This window comes from Zeus faber (genome assembly GCF_960531495.2).
Source record: "Zeus faber genome assembly, chromosome: 8".
Classification (NCBI taxonomy): Eukaryota; Metazoa; Chordata; class Actinopteri; order Zeiformes; family Zeidae; genus Zeus; species Zeus faber.
In genome coordinates, this window is record NC_137195.1 from 17,212,522 (window position 1) to 17,229,988 (window position 17,467).

The 17,467-nt window shown below is 45.7% G+C and overlaps 1 protein-coding gene across 1 annotated transcript in view; it reads left to right on the plus strand.

Moving 5' to 3' along the window:
- gabbr1a (gamma-aminobutyric acid (GABA) B receptor, 1a) overlaps positions 1 to 17,467 on the plus strand; it is a gene marked incomplete at its 3' end in the record, with an annotated part of 73,547 nt that overhangs the window by 19,218 nt on the left and 36,862 nt on the right. Inside the window, exons 7-9 of the mRNA XM_080005605.1 lie at positions 232 to 392; positions 8,666 to 8,800; positions 13,874 to 14,044. Of these exons, the coding sequence (XP_079861731.1) occupies positions 232 to 392; positions 8,666 to 8,800; positions 13,874 to 14,044 (467 nt within the window). The remainder of the gene's footprint in view (positions 1 to 231; positions 393 to 8,665; positions 8,801 to 13,873; positions 14,045 to 17,467) is intronic.

Here is a 17,467-nt window from a genome sequence, read left to right on the forward strand (position 1 = left end):
ATAAACAACAATAATAATAATAATAATAATAATAATAATAATAATAATAATAATAATAATAATAATAATAATAATAATAAAACAGAGACCAAGACTCACCTCGGACCATGGTGGTCATCGGGGGTGTGCGAGCTCCGGCTCGAGTCCCCTGCGGGCGGACCGGGCTCCTCCTGCGGGCTTCTCTCTCCCTCACGCTGCTTGTCCTCCTCCTCCTGCCCTGGCCCTCCGCAGGAAAGAAGAAGCTGTACATCGGAGCCCTGTTCCCCATGAGCGGAGGGTGGCCGGGCGGCCAGGCGTGCATGCCCAGCGCCCAGATGGCCCTGGACCTGGTCAACAACAGGAGCGACATCCTGCCCGACTACGAGCTGGAGCTCATACACTACGACAGCATGGTAGGTGACGGCGGCTCCGGCACCTCTGTGCGATTAGTCGGTGGACTCAGTCGCTCAAGTTTTGTTAGTTTCAGTTCGGGGTTACATTTTGATGTCGTTTTCATTTTATCTTGCATTGGGAAAAAGACGTTTGCGTCGTTTTTCACTGCATGCATCTGAAAAAAAAATACATACAAATTCCAGTGTTTTTTTTTTTCCTTCAGTGGGTGGCTGTGTGGTTTGGTGTTTTAGTGTGTGGACCGACCGGGTCCCTGAAACGAAGTAATTTCCTGACATCTCAGGCACTGACACTCTCCAATTAACCCCCCCACCCCAGCACACACACACACACACACACACACACACACACACACACACACACACACACACACACACACACACACACACACACACACACACACACACACACACACACACACACCATCCTCTCATTAATAACCACACACCATGACATGATAGTACAGGCTTGCCTTAACACCTAAGCACCTCCTGCTTGTTGCTCATCAATTATTAATCATAGTGATATTTTCAAATGTCAGCATAAAATTCCCCCACTACATATCCACTATACTGCACACTCTCTCCAACTGCTCCGCTGTATACCATCACACTTTGCCAATTCACTTGAAAATAATAATTCAGATTTGAAAAGATATATATTTTCCACACGGCCAGTGATATACAGTATATGTTGTCTTATTAAACTTTGTTCTGGGATGGTATTTGTTTCCGTTTTCTCTTCTGAAAAATTCGCTATTTTTCGACGACCGTCCGAGGGGAGAATTGACGGGAACGACGACGAGTCGTCTCCTCCCCCTGGCCGCTGTGCACTGTATCCATCACGCTGCAGGACAAGTGCCCCGAGAGCCGCCCGGCCACCAAACAGTTAACTGTACTGTGACTGGTTAGAGATGGCTACGAGCTTTGTTCTGATTGGTGTATGAGGCTCTGCATTGGAATCGTATTTAAAAGAATAGGAGAGAGGAGGAGAGCGTGGGGGTGGGGGGTGGGGGGGGGTTGGCATGGCAACACAGTTACTCCTGAAGCAAGCCACAGATACAAACAGGTTACAAGGCTGTGAAAGTATGTGTGGGGATTCGCTTAAAGAGATGCATTCGCAGCAGATGCCACTGTACAATATGCTCTTCTTTTCCGTTCTGCCACGGAGGATACCGCGTTCCGTGCGGACGCACGTGAGGCGGGGCGGGGGACACGTGCGTCTCGCGGCGTCCGTCTGTCAGTTGACTGACTCAAACAGCCCGTGCAGCCTATGTAGCCTCCGCAGTCAAAAGATAAAAAAACAAACAAAAAAAAACCCTTTCCGTCGGGAGATTTCCCAGGGATTGGAAAACATCACCCCTCGCGCCTGAGGATTTTCTGGCACCTCTGCCTCTGAGAAAATAGATGCGGATCCCTTGAGTAGAACATCTCAGAAAGACAGGCACAAGCTGCCAGAGTTACAGCGGCTAAATCCTTGAATTAAGTCAGGAGGAGGGTTATTTTCTCTCCCGCGGCCTCTCTGAACGAGTTGTACAAAAATGAATTCTCTAGATTTGCAGCCGGGAATGCATTATGATCTGCACCTGGCCAAAATATTAATTAGGGGCTTACCATCTCAGGGACAGAGGAGCGGCTGCAGGATTAATTAGGCTGGATATTTACTTTCAGTTATTACCGCTCAATCCACAGCTTGTTTGGTCAAGGACCAGTTCTCCACCTGGCGAGCACAGCTTCCTCATCCTCGTTTGATCATCGGATTAGGACGAGAGCGCGACTGGCCCCGCTGTTTGTGTTATCACTGGGGTCTCAAGATCGGAACGAGAGAGGTTGGCGCCGAAAAAAAAAGCCGCCTTGGCCTGAATGTGTTCCGGCCCCCAGCCGCTCGGCCCTGGCTGAGCCGGAGCGGCGCGCGGCCATTGAATTGGAATTGGAAGTGGCGTGTGCCCCGGCCGCGCGCTCATGTGCGATCATTAGGGCTTCGGCTCCTCTGGAGATGTCCTTGACTCGTTCAACACCATCCAATATTCATGAAGTCCAACCATTAATCCTAAACTGAGGAGTGTTTTATCCCGTGGCGGCACGGGGAACCGAGTCCGCGGAGAACATTTGATTATTTAGACCGTCCTCAGATCTACGCAGCCATACACACACACACACACACACACACACACACACACACACACACACACACACACACACACACACACACACACACACAGACACTAGACTAGACATGCATACAAGCACAGACACAGACAGAGAGACGATCACACACACATACTGTAACCACAAATAAACTCAGGCACACATACTCCCCCCCCTACGCAAAGACCGTTGCCATGGATATATCAAAGCGGGAGACTGAAAACTTTGATCAATTATTAACAGCGATGGAGTGAGACAGCGGAGGTGCGTAAGGAAAGGTGAGAGGAGGTGCTTCCCTCACTTCCGTCCTCTGTTCGTTTTCCCATCTGAGGGAGTGACAAGCGGCATCCGTCAACCACTCGGCGCGGATGTTTTTGCCGGCGTAGCCCCCCCCCCCCCGCTGTGCAGGCTTGTATTTTAAGGAAATGAAAAGAGATGCGATGTGAGGTTTTTCCAAACGCCGGCGCGCTCGTCACCGTCAAAAAAGACGATTACTTCAAAGATTTCTTCCTGTATTTTGACACGCTGTATGTTGAAGTTTAAACAGCCACGATCATATAAATCAGTCCTCGATCAAACTTGAACTAAAACGACAGGTTCTAAATACCATCTGCTTTTTATTTCTATACCGCTGCTGAAACACCATCCAAAATAAGCTATTGGTCGTTTATCAATTCCGATTCTCAAAATCAGTACGCCATTGTGCTTCCCTCCATCACAGCATCGTTCTCCAAATGCATGCACGGGCCAGTCCAGTTTACCAAGTCACCAAAAAACCATTCATCCGCCACATATTGTGCGGAACGAGAACACACCCGGTGCATTTTTGTCATTCTTGGCTTGATGGTCGTCTTCAGTTTGCAACAGAACTTGGGGAAAGATGGCGTCAAACAAGTTGACAAGACTTTCAACTGTGAAAAAAAAAAGCACATGCTTTGAATAAATATGTGAGCAACTTCAATGCCATCGCTGTGGATTGATTGATGGTTATTCACCATGGATTGTGAGTATCTGGTGGGAAGTGTGTAGATCAGAATGAAATTGTGGCCGTTACATTAGCATTGAGATTCAAAACATGGGATCCTTCGAGGCCCTTATCTCACCCTCTGTTCAGACTCCTCTTTCTTATATTATTAAATCTGGAGTGTAATTAGAGAGTGAATTAAGAAGAGCCAATGTCTTGTACCATTCTTCTGCTGGGAGTCCTCCACTCCCCAGGAGGCTCCCGCAAGCAGGGCCTGGCTGATTGGAAAGCCATCATAAGCGTGTTAACATGGGCGCTGATTATTGGCTTAGGGAATAGCAGCGGCAAGGCCAGCTGCGGCGGCAGTCGACGCGTGCATGAATGCCGATGCACTCTCGTGAGTTCATGTACGGGCACGCTCCTGTCTGGCGTGTTTGTGTGCGCGCGGCGCCAGCTACTGTAATGCATTGTGTGTGGTAGCGATAGCCCTGTGCACTCTGTATGCAGGTGCACATCGGCGCTGTGCGCAGTATGTGAAATTGACGGGACGTCATCCAGGCGCTGACAGGGTGCAGGGAGGTGGAAAGAGGGACGACCCTGGGGAGGCTGTTTGATGACAGACCTCCAACACCTACATGTAGGGCTGTGCTATATGGCCAAAAGCTTCCATCCCGATATGAGTTATTAAATATTTTGATAACGGTAAATATCGTGATATAGCACGTTTTCTGTATATTCAATTAATAAATAGTTTATTATATTAAAAAAACACATGGCTAAGCCTTTTTGTGATGTGCACAGCGGGTGAAGGCGCTTGTTTGGGCTCGCAATATCACAGGAGAGGCAAAATAAGTGACGATGTAATTCAACCGAATTCACTAAACCCTTGAACTAAAACGCGATCGGCAAACAAAAAGCAGCTTGGGTTCGGCTCGGTTGTCACCCTCGCCTTATTTTGTCGCGTCATAATCCACAAACGGTGGCGTCGAGCAGTTTGAGACTTCCTTATCAAACACAAGTTGATGTTTAGCGAGGAAACACGACTGTTTTTCATCAACACACAAAAAGTTATTATTATTATTTTCTTTGTTGTTAAGCTTGGTGCACCGTGATTGGTCTGTGAGTAAGGGCCGCCTTCCTCCATGTTTTGTTTCTCGCTCCCACGTGCAGATAACGTAAAGCATGCGACCAAAAATATTTCTGTAAAGCAGTTCTGTCCGCTGATTTGCGACACAGAGATAGAAACGGTATAAAAAAATATATATATGATCGTCTTACAATATATATCGTCATATCGCACACCTCAACGTACCTTTGGTTTTGGAAGGCATTCACCTCCCTTACTCGGCTTCGCTGTGAATCTACTGTTCTTACAGGTTTTTTTACAATTGCTTACACACAGTTCTCTTTACCAACGCGCAGCTCGCCACAACAGTTCAACTCACAACCAGTATTCAGTAAAACGACCAAAACCCTTTATGCAGTACGTATCTTAAAACCACCTCATTCTACCCTAAAACTGGTTCTCCCGAACAGGAACACTTTGTCACTCTTAACACAATGAGCTAAAAAACACTAACACCAGGGAGCGTTACGAGATGGATCATTTCGATTTTTTTTTCTACATAAACCAACATTCCATTACAAAACAAGAACGGTGCCTCTTCACTGTATGTACTTTAGTAGTACCTGTTACCGAAAAGATTCAGAAATGCTTGAATATGCTTTATTTTTGCCATTTATTTTCATAGAGTAATTCCAAAATACACAAAATGAAACTACAGTGTATCTCCTTTATACATAAACGTAATCTACCAATGGACACAGATATAGATATAGAGCAGTGAACCCTGTCTTCTCATCCACATCACACCTTCTGTCCTCTCTTGCACCCGGGTAGCTCTTCAGCTAAAATGGGAACCAGCTGTGGTTGGTCTAATTTACATTATAGTAAATCATCGATATATTTTGAGTATATTTCAATACGGTATTACTGTAGTACCGTATGGTATTTTACGGGAGCATATTACTGTCTAATTCAGTTTTGCTTTATGTTAGGTTCTGAACTAGAATTTAACAGTTTTGAGCAGAGTCTGTAAACATCTGCAAAATGGGTTGTAGATAAATAGAGTTTTGCTGGTGGTTGATTTTGAGTGAGAAAATAATTCATGAATTTTGTATTTGTATGCATTTTGTGTCAAAGCATTGAAAAATGATCCACAGTTTGGTCCAGATGGACTGCTGTTGTGTCAACTGTGTGACGAGTTTTGAAAAAGGCAACTCAGTATCGAGGAATGCAAATAGCCAGTCGTAAAGAAAACTGTCATTTGCAATGGCAGAACAGATAGATACTTGGTCAAGCATTTATTTTGACATTATCTTACTATGGCAAACACTGCCGTAATCCAACCTGATCCAGGTCTTCAGGAAAATGAAACGCATTTCACCACAGTCGGGCTTTGCGATTCCCCACGTGGCTTCTGGATGTCGGAAAAAATATCAGAGCCCTTCACAGACACATCTCCCGCGGACCAAAGCCACCAATTAGGAACCGTATCCATTGTTAGGCCACTGTCGGCCACGCCGCAACACTCTGATTGTGTGCGACACTCAGCCGGGTCCTGGCTTATTTGTGTGTGTGCATGTGTGTGTGCATGTGGGTGTACAAGTGTGTGTGTGTGTGTGTGTGTGTGTGTGTGTGTGTGTGTGTGTGTGTGTGTGTGTGTGTGTGTGTGTGTGTGTGTGTGTGTGTGTGTGTGTGTCTGGACTATTTATGTGCATGTTTTGGGAGGACCGCATCTCCTCCTCTCTGAATCATCATTAGATCTGTCAGGCTGGTTTAGGTGTGTGTGTGTGTGTGTGTGTGTGTGTGTGTGTGTGTGTGTGTGTGTGTGTGTGTGTGTGTGTGTGTGTGTGTGTGTGTGTGTGTGTGTGTGTGTGTGTGTGTGTGTGTGTGTGTGTGTGTGTGTGTGTGTGTGTGTGTGTGTGTGTGTGTGTGTGTGTGTGTGGGGTGTGTGTGTGTGTGTGTGTGTGTGCTGTGATGGGAGCTGCCACAGTGACAGTCTGGCAGTGATCTGGCTGACAGTGTGGTTATGATGGATCACTGCGGCTGCACCCTCCCCACCTCGACAGGCCGTTCTGATGGAAGTTTCGTCGGAAGCCTGTAATGAATTGTGATGGCGGCAATTTTTACTGCCCCCTCCTTGTTTTGTCTGCCTATTGTCCGCTTGGATTTGTCGGCTTTCTCTCTGTACCTTTTTCTGTATCTCGCTCTCTGCCTTTATTGGCGCGACGAAGGATCAATTGCCATAGCATAAAACATACTTCAAACATACATTAAAGGTGATAATTACCAAAAATCAGGAATTTGACTTTTCAATCACTATTTGTCCTTGCAGAACAAGAGTAAATAATATTGAAAAAGAAGTAAAGCAAAATTCAAGAAAAATATTGACATAAAACTATGTACATAACATACAAATAAAATATAAACATAAACCACCAAAAATAAAAATATGTTAACATGTGCAATTGACAGGCAGCATATACAATGATATTTAATGTGGAAATGTAATATGTATATATATATATATATATATATATATATATATATATATATATAAAATATCAAAATAACTGTTGAATCATGAATAAATACGGTGGTTGAATGAATGAATTCAGGTATGGACAGGGGCACTAAGAATAATGATAATAATAATAATAATATTAGCTCAGTTGTGTTAGCCACAAATTACAGTTTCCAAGTTCCCATGGAACGCAGCATCAGTTCAAACAAATTTCCAGAGTTCCAATGGAACGCAGCATTACTCCTACCAAGTTTAGACAGCAGCACACTGCGCGCCTTGCCCCCCTACAGCCGCAACCTTCATATATATAACAAATTGGATGATGATGTCACAAAGCGCCCCACTCCGCCAGCGCCGCCCGCCCCGCTCCACCAACGAAGGGCCGTTTGGTCGGCTACTTCGGCAAGATTGGCAACGTCTTTTCACAAATTCCTGCTCCCAATATAGATAGATGTGGATCAAACTTGGACCACAAAATGTCTGAGCCGCCCCGAATCCAAAGACACTCCGTTCGTGTCCGTTGGTTTGGCGGGTTAAAGGCTGGAAGCAGGAAAAAAGGCTGGGAGAAAAACGATAATAAAAATCTGATCCTGTGGGCTGGACCCCCAATAAGAATAGCAATGAGAACATTGATGATTCAGGATGGAAGGGATTATTAAACTGTAGTTATCTCCCATTCTCACTCTCGATCTTGCCAACCGTGCTTTCTGTCTCCCCCTTTTTGTCCGTTTCTCTTTGTGCTTTTATTTCTCTCTTTGTCTTTCTCTTCTTTTTTTATCTGTATTTGTGTCTGTCGCTCCTACTGTGGCTATTTATTTCCCTGCATCCGTCTACACCTCTATCTCGCACTACCTCTCTCTCTCTCTCTCTCCCTCTCTCTCTCTCTCTCTCTCTCTCTCTCTCTCTCTCTCTCTCTCTCTCTCTCTCTCTCTCCCCCTCCTCTTTGTCGGCCGTGTTGTTTGATATGATAAGCAACGACTGTGGATATGAATATGTGAAATTTATTATTGATAACTATTATTAAATCTGTTCCCTTCTCCCATTTCTCATTTTTCCATCTCTCTATTTCGACTCCCCTTTTTTTCTCGGTTGCTCCCTGTTTCTTCTTCGACTTGTTCTTCTCGTCTACCCTCTCCTCTCATCTGCTCTTGATTCTTCCCTTACCTTCCTCCCCTATCTCCCTCTCTCTCTCTCACCCTCAATATTGAATTCTCTCCTTCTTTTCCTTCACTCCATCATCCATCTGTGTCTCTCTTATGTTATCTCTCTCTCTCTCTCTCTCTCACTCTCTCCATCAACTTGCCATCTGTCTCTTCCTCACCCTGGACTGCTTTCATCTTTTCTCCCTCACCCTCTTCCCTCACCCTCTTTCACCCTCCGTGGCAAATCCAATCCATCAATTATTCCATTTACCCGCCCACCCATTCATCCATCCATCTTTCCATCCACCCATCTATTCATCTGTCCATTCACCCATCCGTCGATATAACAATCAATATGTGAATACATTGAACCATCCATCCATCTTCCTTTCCCCTTCCCCTCTCTCGCTCTGTCCGCTGCTCTCTCTACTGCAGTGCGACCCTGGGGAAGCCACCAAGTTGCTGTATGACCTTTTGTACACGGAGCCCATTAAGATCGTCCTCATGCCGGGCTGCAGCGGCGTCTCCACCCTGGTGGCCGAGGCCGCCCGCATGTGGAACCTCATAGTGGTACGTATCCTGTTGTTTCAAAGGGAGATCAAGGGCACTCGCCCATACGTGTAGCCCGTTTAGAACCGAAACGAACCCCGGTGTGTTTACTCCCTCCGTGCCGTTCGTTTTGGCGGGTGTGAACGCGGTAGTCGAACCCGGGCGCGGAACAAAACAATCCGTCCGAGGCCACATGAGAGAGACGGTCTCAGACGGCTTCCAAGCCAACCCTCATGCGGTTTGCTTGTGGTGATCACACAATTCGACCCTGATTCGACCCAATTGCAGGGAGTGAACCAAGCACGCTATGTACTAATGGTTGTGGGCGGGCATTTGTTCACATTCCCAGCCCTGCTCTGTCCCCTACACTGATGGCTGGCAGTGGTAACTTCCAACAAGAAGTGATTTCTACTCTTTGGACTTAATTTATTTGAGGACAGGCCAACATTTAGAATAAAATTATAGCAAGTGTATTGGCTCTGATCGCTCAATAATATGCCTACAATACCCACATTTCAATTTTATATACGCTGATGATGCTCCATTTTCGATACTGTTGGTACAAGTTTTGGTCCACTGTTAAATGATCCTGTACAACTTAGTATCGGTTTAACCCCTCATTCGGAACAAAGCAACAAACCACAGCTATGGAAGCGCTCTTACTTGTCTTTACAGACCAAGGTGTTTATGGCTGCAGGTACAAAATTAAAATAGAAAAATATCACCATTCGAATGCCGAAATTGCCATTTGATTGTGCATTTTCTTTTTTTTAATAAATAATTTATTATACATTTTTTGGTTAACATTAGCAAATCAATTCACATCGGCAATAATGTTCAATATAAGATCATCCAGTATGTTGCACAGTGAACACACATGAGAAATATTCCCGGTAATGTGTGCAAAGTCCGCTTTGGCGAAGACGCATGAGCGCACCGAGCGTCTGCCTTTCCTCTGGTGAGTGCGCCTTTGACCAGAATGTCCCGTAATTCCACAGACGTGACGATGAAAGTGGGAAATAAACCCAACGCTCACCGACGGAATGTCTTCTAGTGCAGAGGTTCCCCACCGCCGGTCCGTGGGCTGTGCAGGGCCCCGGGGCAATTGCCACCGGACTGTGAAAACACGGGCGGGATTCTTTTCAGGAGCGATCTGCGATTCTGCTTTTCGCAGCGGAGCAGCAGCAGGAAACGGAGTAAACTAAATACTTCTGGAGTTTTTATTTGCTTTGTTTGGAGAAAAGATCGCTCCGATCGGAGCAACGGAATCGTGCGTTACGCCTCCCCTGCTAAATTTGAGGATTCAAATTTGAAATATATTAGAATATTAAAATAATAAAACAAACAAATTCGAATGGGATCTAAGAGGAATATCCACAGCCCTAGAGGTGTTTTGTCGAGTCCACCTTTTTGGATTAACGGCAGTGGTGGAAGCAAACACTGTCGAGGTAAAGCGTCTAAATGATGCATTCCTGTGTCCTCTCTCTAACCAAACAAAGAACATGTGCGCTACTCGCGAGAACCCGTACTGCTAGTTTTCCCTTTCTCATCCACGCTGTGTTAAAATTGAATTCTTACCAAATTGGATTTGTTCCAAATATTTGGGGATTTGGTGAGATAGCAGACTGTTCTACAAAACTCACATGGAACATCTTGCCCATAAGCTAAAAATCGTTTTCTTTTATTATCCTGGAATAATGATAAATAATAAAAATCATCATGCGATCCACTGTGATGCATCTGTTTATGAATATCCTGCCCATACTGCTAGAGCCACTCTTGATCCACTAGGCCTAGTTAAGCACAGTGCCTTAGTACTCAGGACAGCCATCGAGTTATATGAAACATTTGGAAGGTCATCACTAACAATTAGAAGGAATCTGCATATCGCTTATTTCAAATAAAAAAGCCTTGTAAATTTGCCCGGACACCTAACGTCATTAACTGAGTTTGAAGTTGCATAATGGTGGCATCAGATCACAGGGGTGGTTTCGCTGTGAAGGGTCCTTGTGCCAACACCGGCGTGGGGAAGACCGGATTTTGATGGATGCACCTTTCTACATTCACTGGAAGCGAAGAAACGTGAAGTTAGTTCCCTCTTACGGTAGGAATCCACCGGGCGTGTTGGCGCAGCGTACGGGCTCGGCGCGGAGCGTGGTTTTTTTCTTCACCGGCTCCACCGGCTTTGTGGTGAGGCATCCCAGACGCATCGGTGTTGTCGTAGAGAGAGTATGGGAAACAGCGGCGATATCAATCTTTTTTAACAGACAAGTTGGCGCACCAATGCTTTTATGAGTTGTCGTGTGAAAAATTTAAGAACAATCTTTGTCGTTTCTGCTCATTTCTGGTTTAAAAATGACATTACAAAATGTTGATCTTGTTTAGACTGTCTCACAATGTGTCCTGTGGTCTCTGCAGACAGTAAAACAAGGGCTTGCAGTTAAATGGTATGAAAAACGTTTTTATAGTGGTCTGCCGTAAATAACTCTGAATTGTGCAACGCTGTGTGCGTATGACTGCGGGGCAAGAGGGGTGACAGGGGTTGACGTTCATTGGTGGGTTGTTCTAATTTGCGTAAGTTATTCTGATTGGAGGGGAGTGGTCCAGGCTAGGGGGTAATTGGCCCAGGTGACCCGGGGGGCGGGTCCCCGGGGCGGGTGTGGAAGGGGGAGGCGAGCGCTGGGTGGCGAGTTGAAGCGAGAGAAAAAAAGTGTCTGAAGACCAAAGAGAAGTGTAGTAATAAAAGAATAAGGGCCACAGCCATCGGTTATTTTCAGACTGGACGCCTCAGGCTCGGGGTAGTTGTAAGCCTCGGGGCAGGCGATAAAAAACGGCTTCGACTTTACATAGAGGTTCCGTCTGCGCCTCCTTCATTGTGTCTGTCGGGCTTACACCGCCACCGCCCCATACTATAATGGAAATGTGAGCAACTGTAAATGTTTCAATTGGTCAGTGGGATGTGTTTGTACTGTATTGCATTACTTCTGCGTATTACATATATGTTTGTTCTTTGTATTTACGGGTCTTGATCAATAAGCCAATCCGACAGCAGCTCTGGGTCTCTGGTACAATGTAGGTTCAACACATTTAAATTGACGGCACTCTTTACAAAAAATGTTTATACAGAACGCAGACTGAAAGTCCGTATTATTTTGGAGCAGAATTTTCACTTGCAACATGTAAGGAACTTGCTGGGTTTGAAAGACGTCTTCATTCAATAACACAATCAGAAACAAATATATGGATGTTTTAAATGTATATGGAGAAATATACTCAAGGAAGTATACGCGTATAAGGAACTGAATGATAAGAATGTGCTTTAGAAATTAGATTAGAAAATCTCAAACTAAGGTGCCTGCTATTGCAGCAGTGCGTTCACAGCTTCTCCCGGCTGTGCTCAGGTGCGTGAGGAGACCTAGTTACCGAGGGAGTTCGGTCATTTGTCATCGGCCCCCATGTCAACCCTGCTACCTCGCTCCGCCGCCGCGGTTGCCAAGTGACAGATCTCACAGTAAAATAAAAAAAAATGTGTGCGTGGGGGGGGGGCTAGACTGACTCATAGGGTTGTCAGGGAGGACGCCTTGCACCCCCCCCCCCCAGACTGAGCTGACAGTCCGCCCCCCCCACCCACACACACACACACGCGCATACACACAAAGAGATCCGTCTCTTTTTCACCGCATGCCACCGCTGGCACAAGCTCCTTAGCGACACACTTATTTTTATGTGTCTTCTGCCCCAGGAGCCTCCCACATGTCACACACGCGCTCATCACAAGAAATCTATCTGTCTGTCTGTCCACCTGTCTGTCTGTCTGTCTATCATCTGTCTGTCTATCTATCTATCCGTCCGTCTGTCTGTCTATCCATCATCTGTCTGTCTGTCCACCTGTCTGTCATCTGTCTATCTATCTATCTATCTATCTATCTATCTATCTATCTATCTATCTATCTGTCTGTCTGTCTGTCTGTCTGTCTGTCTGTCCATATCTATCCACCGTTCCCCTCGCTCTTTCCCTTCTCACTTGAACACCCGGAGCTGGGCTGGGTCTGGTGCCGACCACCCATCGCTCGCTCTATCCTCTTCCGTCCGAGTGAAGTCACTAACCGGCGCAGGGGGGTGGCTCCATGTCCTCCATGACATGTGACAACTATCATCAGCTCCCCTTCTCCCTGCTTGCAGCTTTCCGCCGCCGCCAACGCCGGGGAACCGAGATGAGCGTTGTTGAATGGAGCGGGGCCGCACGCTGCCTTTCTCTACCGGTTTATCAGGCGCTGAGTCACTCTGGTGGCTCTCCCAGGAGAGGAAGCATGTGTAGAGCCTGAATGAGTGTCACCCTGCGTGGAACCATCCACCAGATAAACGGTGACCTCCGCCGTTATGCGGTGGTGGGAGCAGCTTTCCGTTGCCAGCGCTGATTATATCTGAGCTGATTTGAGCGAACAGCTTCCAGTAGACCGTCTGCGAGATTTAACGGGTTCTCTGGACATTTTATTTGTATTTTTTTAACTGTGAACTCAACTTTGTGTGCTCACATTTAGTAGGGGTGCTATTTGCCCGATACCAGGTCAAAGCAGGCTATCAAAGCCTTCCTGATTCAAAAACCCAATACCTAGAGCTGGTGTTATATTCGAGAGCACTTGAAGTCAGACCGGAGTCAAGTGTGTGTGTGTGTGTGTGTGTGTGTGAGGGTGGAGTAAAATCAGGTCCAAGACGTGAAGGTGGTGCATCCAACTCCAGAGCAGTGGTGCTGAAACTGGACTGGAGACTGAAGACAGAACAGGCCAAGTCAAGCTGAATACCATCGGAAACAGAAATCGCTGTGGCTATTCATTAGTCTCCTCTTTTATTTTGATATTCATTTCAAGAAATCTGAAAAATAAGTTGCCCTTTTGGACACAGCCTGTCTTGAGGTAAACAGTGAGTCAACAGCGTCAGAGACCAGGTCGGGTCTGAGTCAATACACTGTCAAGTCCAGGTCACCGAATACTTAAAAAACTAAAATCGAGGCTGAAGTTCAGGACTTGGTGTTGAAAAAGTGGGAGCAGGTACATCCCTAACCCCCCCCTCCCTCTCTCTTTCTTTCTCCCTCAGTTGTCGTACGGCTCCAGCTCTCCGGCTCTCTCCAACCGCCAGCGCTTCCCCACCTTCTTCCGGACCCATCCCTCCGCCACCCTGCACAACCCCACCCGGGTGCAGCTCTTCCAGAAGTGGAAGTGGACGCGCATAGCCACCATCCAGCAGACCACGGAGGTCTTCACCTCCGTCAGTAGCCCCCGTCTTCCTCCCTCCACCTTTCATGTTGCTCTGTCTTCCCTTTAATCTCTCTCTCTCTGGCTCTCTGGCTCTCTCTCGCTCTCTCTTTTCTTTGAATCTTCTGGCTCAAGGAGGTTTAAAAAGATCCTCTTTCTCTGTGTGTGTGTACTATCATGCACACATGTTTATATTGAGGTGTGCGTATGTAAAGGAATGTGTGTTTGTGTTCTTGTATGGATGTACATGAATGTGTGTATATGGATGTGTGTTTGTATGTATATGCATGGTTCGGATTGGGGGGGGGGGGTCTGACCCCCCTGATTAAGACTTTGGACACCCCAAAAGAGTTAAAAACAACAGGCCGGGGGTTGGAAACATTTATATATCCTTCTAACCTGCAATTATAAACATTACGATATTTTTCCCATATTCAAGCCTGGAAGAATCTTGTAATACGATTTCAGACCCCCCTAAAGTGGACCGGACCATTACTGAGCATCACGCTCAGCGGAGCAGCTCCGCAGCGGAGGGCACGATCCGCCGCTCAGATCAGAGCTCTCTTTTTTCCAGTCAAAGCTTTGTTTTTATTATAGATTTATTTATTTTCCTCTGATCCTAATTGAATGAAACAAAAAAATCCCTGTGCATAACGGGCATTTGTGTGTGTGTGTGTGTGTGTGTGTGTGTGTGTGTGTGTGTGTGTGTGTGTGTGTGTGTGCGCGCGCGTGTGTTCAAGGCCTGTTCGACTGTATATTCCCCGGAGTATTTGCTCTTGGCGATTGATGAAAGATTTCTGAAGTCATTTGTTGTAATATCGGCTGCGAGAAATATTGATCAAGTGATGCGCTTCTCCGAGGCCCGGGGGTCGATACTGCGACGCTCTGCTTCTCCCGCGTAATGGAGGTTAATGATCCTTCTCTTGCACCCTCTCTTTCCTCCAGATCTCCCTCTCCCTGTTTCCTCTCCTCCCCCGTATGACATTCTTTCTTTTCCTTATTCGATTGTTGTCCTTTGTCGCTCCTTCCTGTGTGAGAGTCTATTGTCTCTCTGTTCTGTCTTTCTTTTGCTTTCATCTCGCAGCCTTGAACGCGCACACAAACACACACACACACACACACACACACACACACACACACACACACACACACACACACACACACACACATTTACTCATTCACTGACCTTTACCCACCACCCGAGCCACTGTTTTTTCAGACCTGCTTTAGAAATAAAATGCTTTAAAAACGTGTTATTCTGGAATAAGTGGAGGACAAAGTGTGCCACGGAAGAATGAATGATTTAAAGGGATTCAAAACAAATCATTTCTAAAACATTGACTTAAAATACCTTTATACTGACTACTTAATGATACATTTGAGAAATAGTGGACAATTAAATTAGTCATTAGAGACTTTACCGTGAGACCAGAAGTCTTTTATTTAAAGCTCACGGACCAAGTGACTAAAAAGAAAAAGAAAAGAACACACAAGCTCTACGTCCTACCAGCCTACGTCCATGGGCCATGGAAATCGTAAGGTTATGGTTGGGCGATGAGCCTGCTGTGGCATTATATTTCGCCTTTGCCCCTCGCCGACCGCAGCTCAGAAGCTGTCAATCCGCTTCGCTAAATGAGGAACCCACAGCACTCTACAACAAAATACGGTTTGGCTTATTGGCGCGCCATCAAATTGGACATGGAATCGTGTAATGCTGACTTTTAATTCCACTGCCGGTGGATATGGAGGCAGGCGCTGCACTTCTCAATTCAGAGCGTGTATTTCAAACCACTACACACATTTCGATTCGGACGCCGAGCCTCCAACCTGCTTGTTAACCCTGCAACGCTTTTGTCTTAATAGAGTGAATTCATTTAGGTTCAGGGACGACTACACGGGTGGACGTGAAAAAGCAGTTGGTGTCGACGTCTGACGCGATGTTGGAACTTAACCATCAGTCATCAAGGAAATCGAAAACACTTCATTTCATTCCCCTGTTCATTCTGTTTTAAGTCTCTGTGGAGAATCGCAGCGTTACCCAGCACTGTGGGATTGTATTCCTTTTCTCCCAAAACTCCGTCCATGGGGAGGAGAATGTGAATGTACCACGGATGAAGGACGGTGTCGTCCAGGGGCTGGAGGAAGCCCCCGCTGGTTCTCGATTTGCCAGCCCCACCCGCAGGGGGTGGCGTGCTGGAAGTCCCTGTCCCTCTGACAACCTCTTTAAATCGCTTCTCTCCTTTACATCTATTTATTTTCACTGGACCATTTTGCAGCTGTTCGTGAAAAGAATGTAAAATAGCGTATGGAAAAATATATACCTTGAGTAGCAAAGGATATTAATGCCAGATCTACGTACTGATTATCTGAAAATAAAATATCTTCCTTAACTTCATCAGGATTTGTACAAGCTTATGCGCATTTGTTTTTCTCTTTCAATTGTTTTGTCTTCCGCAGTCATTTTATTCTTTATTATTCTTGATCATTGCCCATATTATTCATTCTTATTTATTATTCTTCATCAACGGTTTTCATTTATTGTTTTGATTAACTTTTGATTTTTAAGGGGATTGCATAGCGGCATTTTTTAAATTCTAATTACCTTATTATAATTACCTATTGTTTTGGTGTGAGCTGCTGTTGCACCACGGTTTCCCTCCAGTCATAAATTATCTATCTATCTATCTATCTATCTATCTATCTATCTATCTATCTATCTATCTATCTATCTATCTATCTATCTATCTGTCTGTCTGTCTGTCTGTCTGTTTGTCTCTCCTTCTCTGTCTCTAACCTCCTCTCTGTCTCTCCCTGTCTCCCTCATTCTATCTAACAACCTCTCTACCTCTGTCTGGGAGAGAGATGCAATCCATAATGTTTTGATTCATTTTCCATTGTGTTTCTGTTTTCTGCCACTTGTCTGTTTATGGAGCACTTTGTAACAGTGTGTTTTAAAAGTGCTAGAGTACCAAATAAACCGATGAGCCACAACATTAAAACCACAGGTGCAGTGAATAACATTGCTCATCTCGTTCCAATGACACCTGTCAAGGGGTGGGGTATATGAGGCAGCAAGTGAACAGTCAGTTGTTGAAGTTGATGTGTTGGAAGCAGGAAAAATGGGCAAACGCAAGTATCTGAGTGGCTTTGAAAAGGATTAAATTGTGATGGCTGGAAGACTGGGTCAGAGCATTTCCAAAACAGTAGGTCTTGTGGGGTGTTCCTGGTATGCAGTGGTTAGTAATTAACCAAAAGTGGTCCAAGGAAGGACAACCAGTGAACCGGCGACAAGGTCATGGACACCCATGGGCTCATTGATGCATGTGGGGAGTGAAGTCTAGTCCGATGGAGCAACACGGGACGTGTTGGAACAACAAGTCCAATCCACGGGGGCCCCACCTCGCAACTTCCAGGACTTAAAGGATCTGCTGCCAAC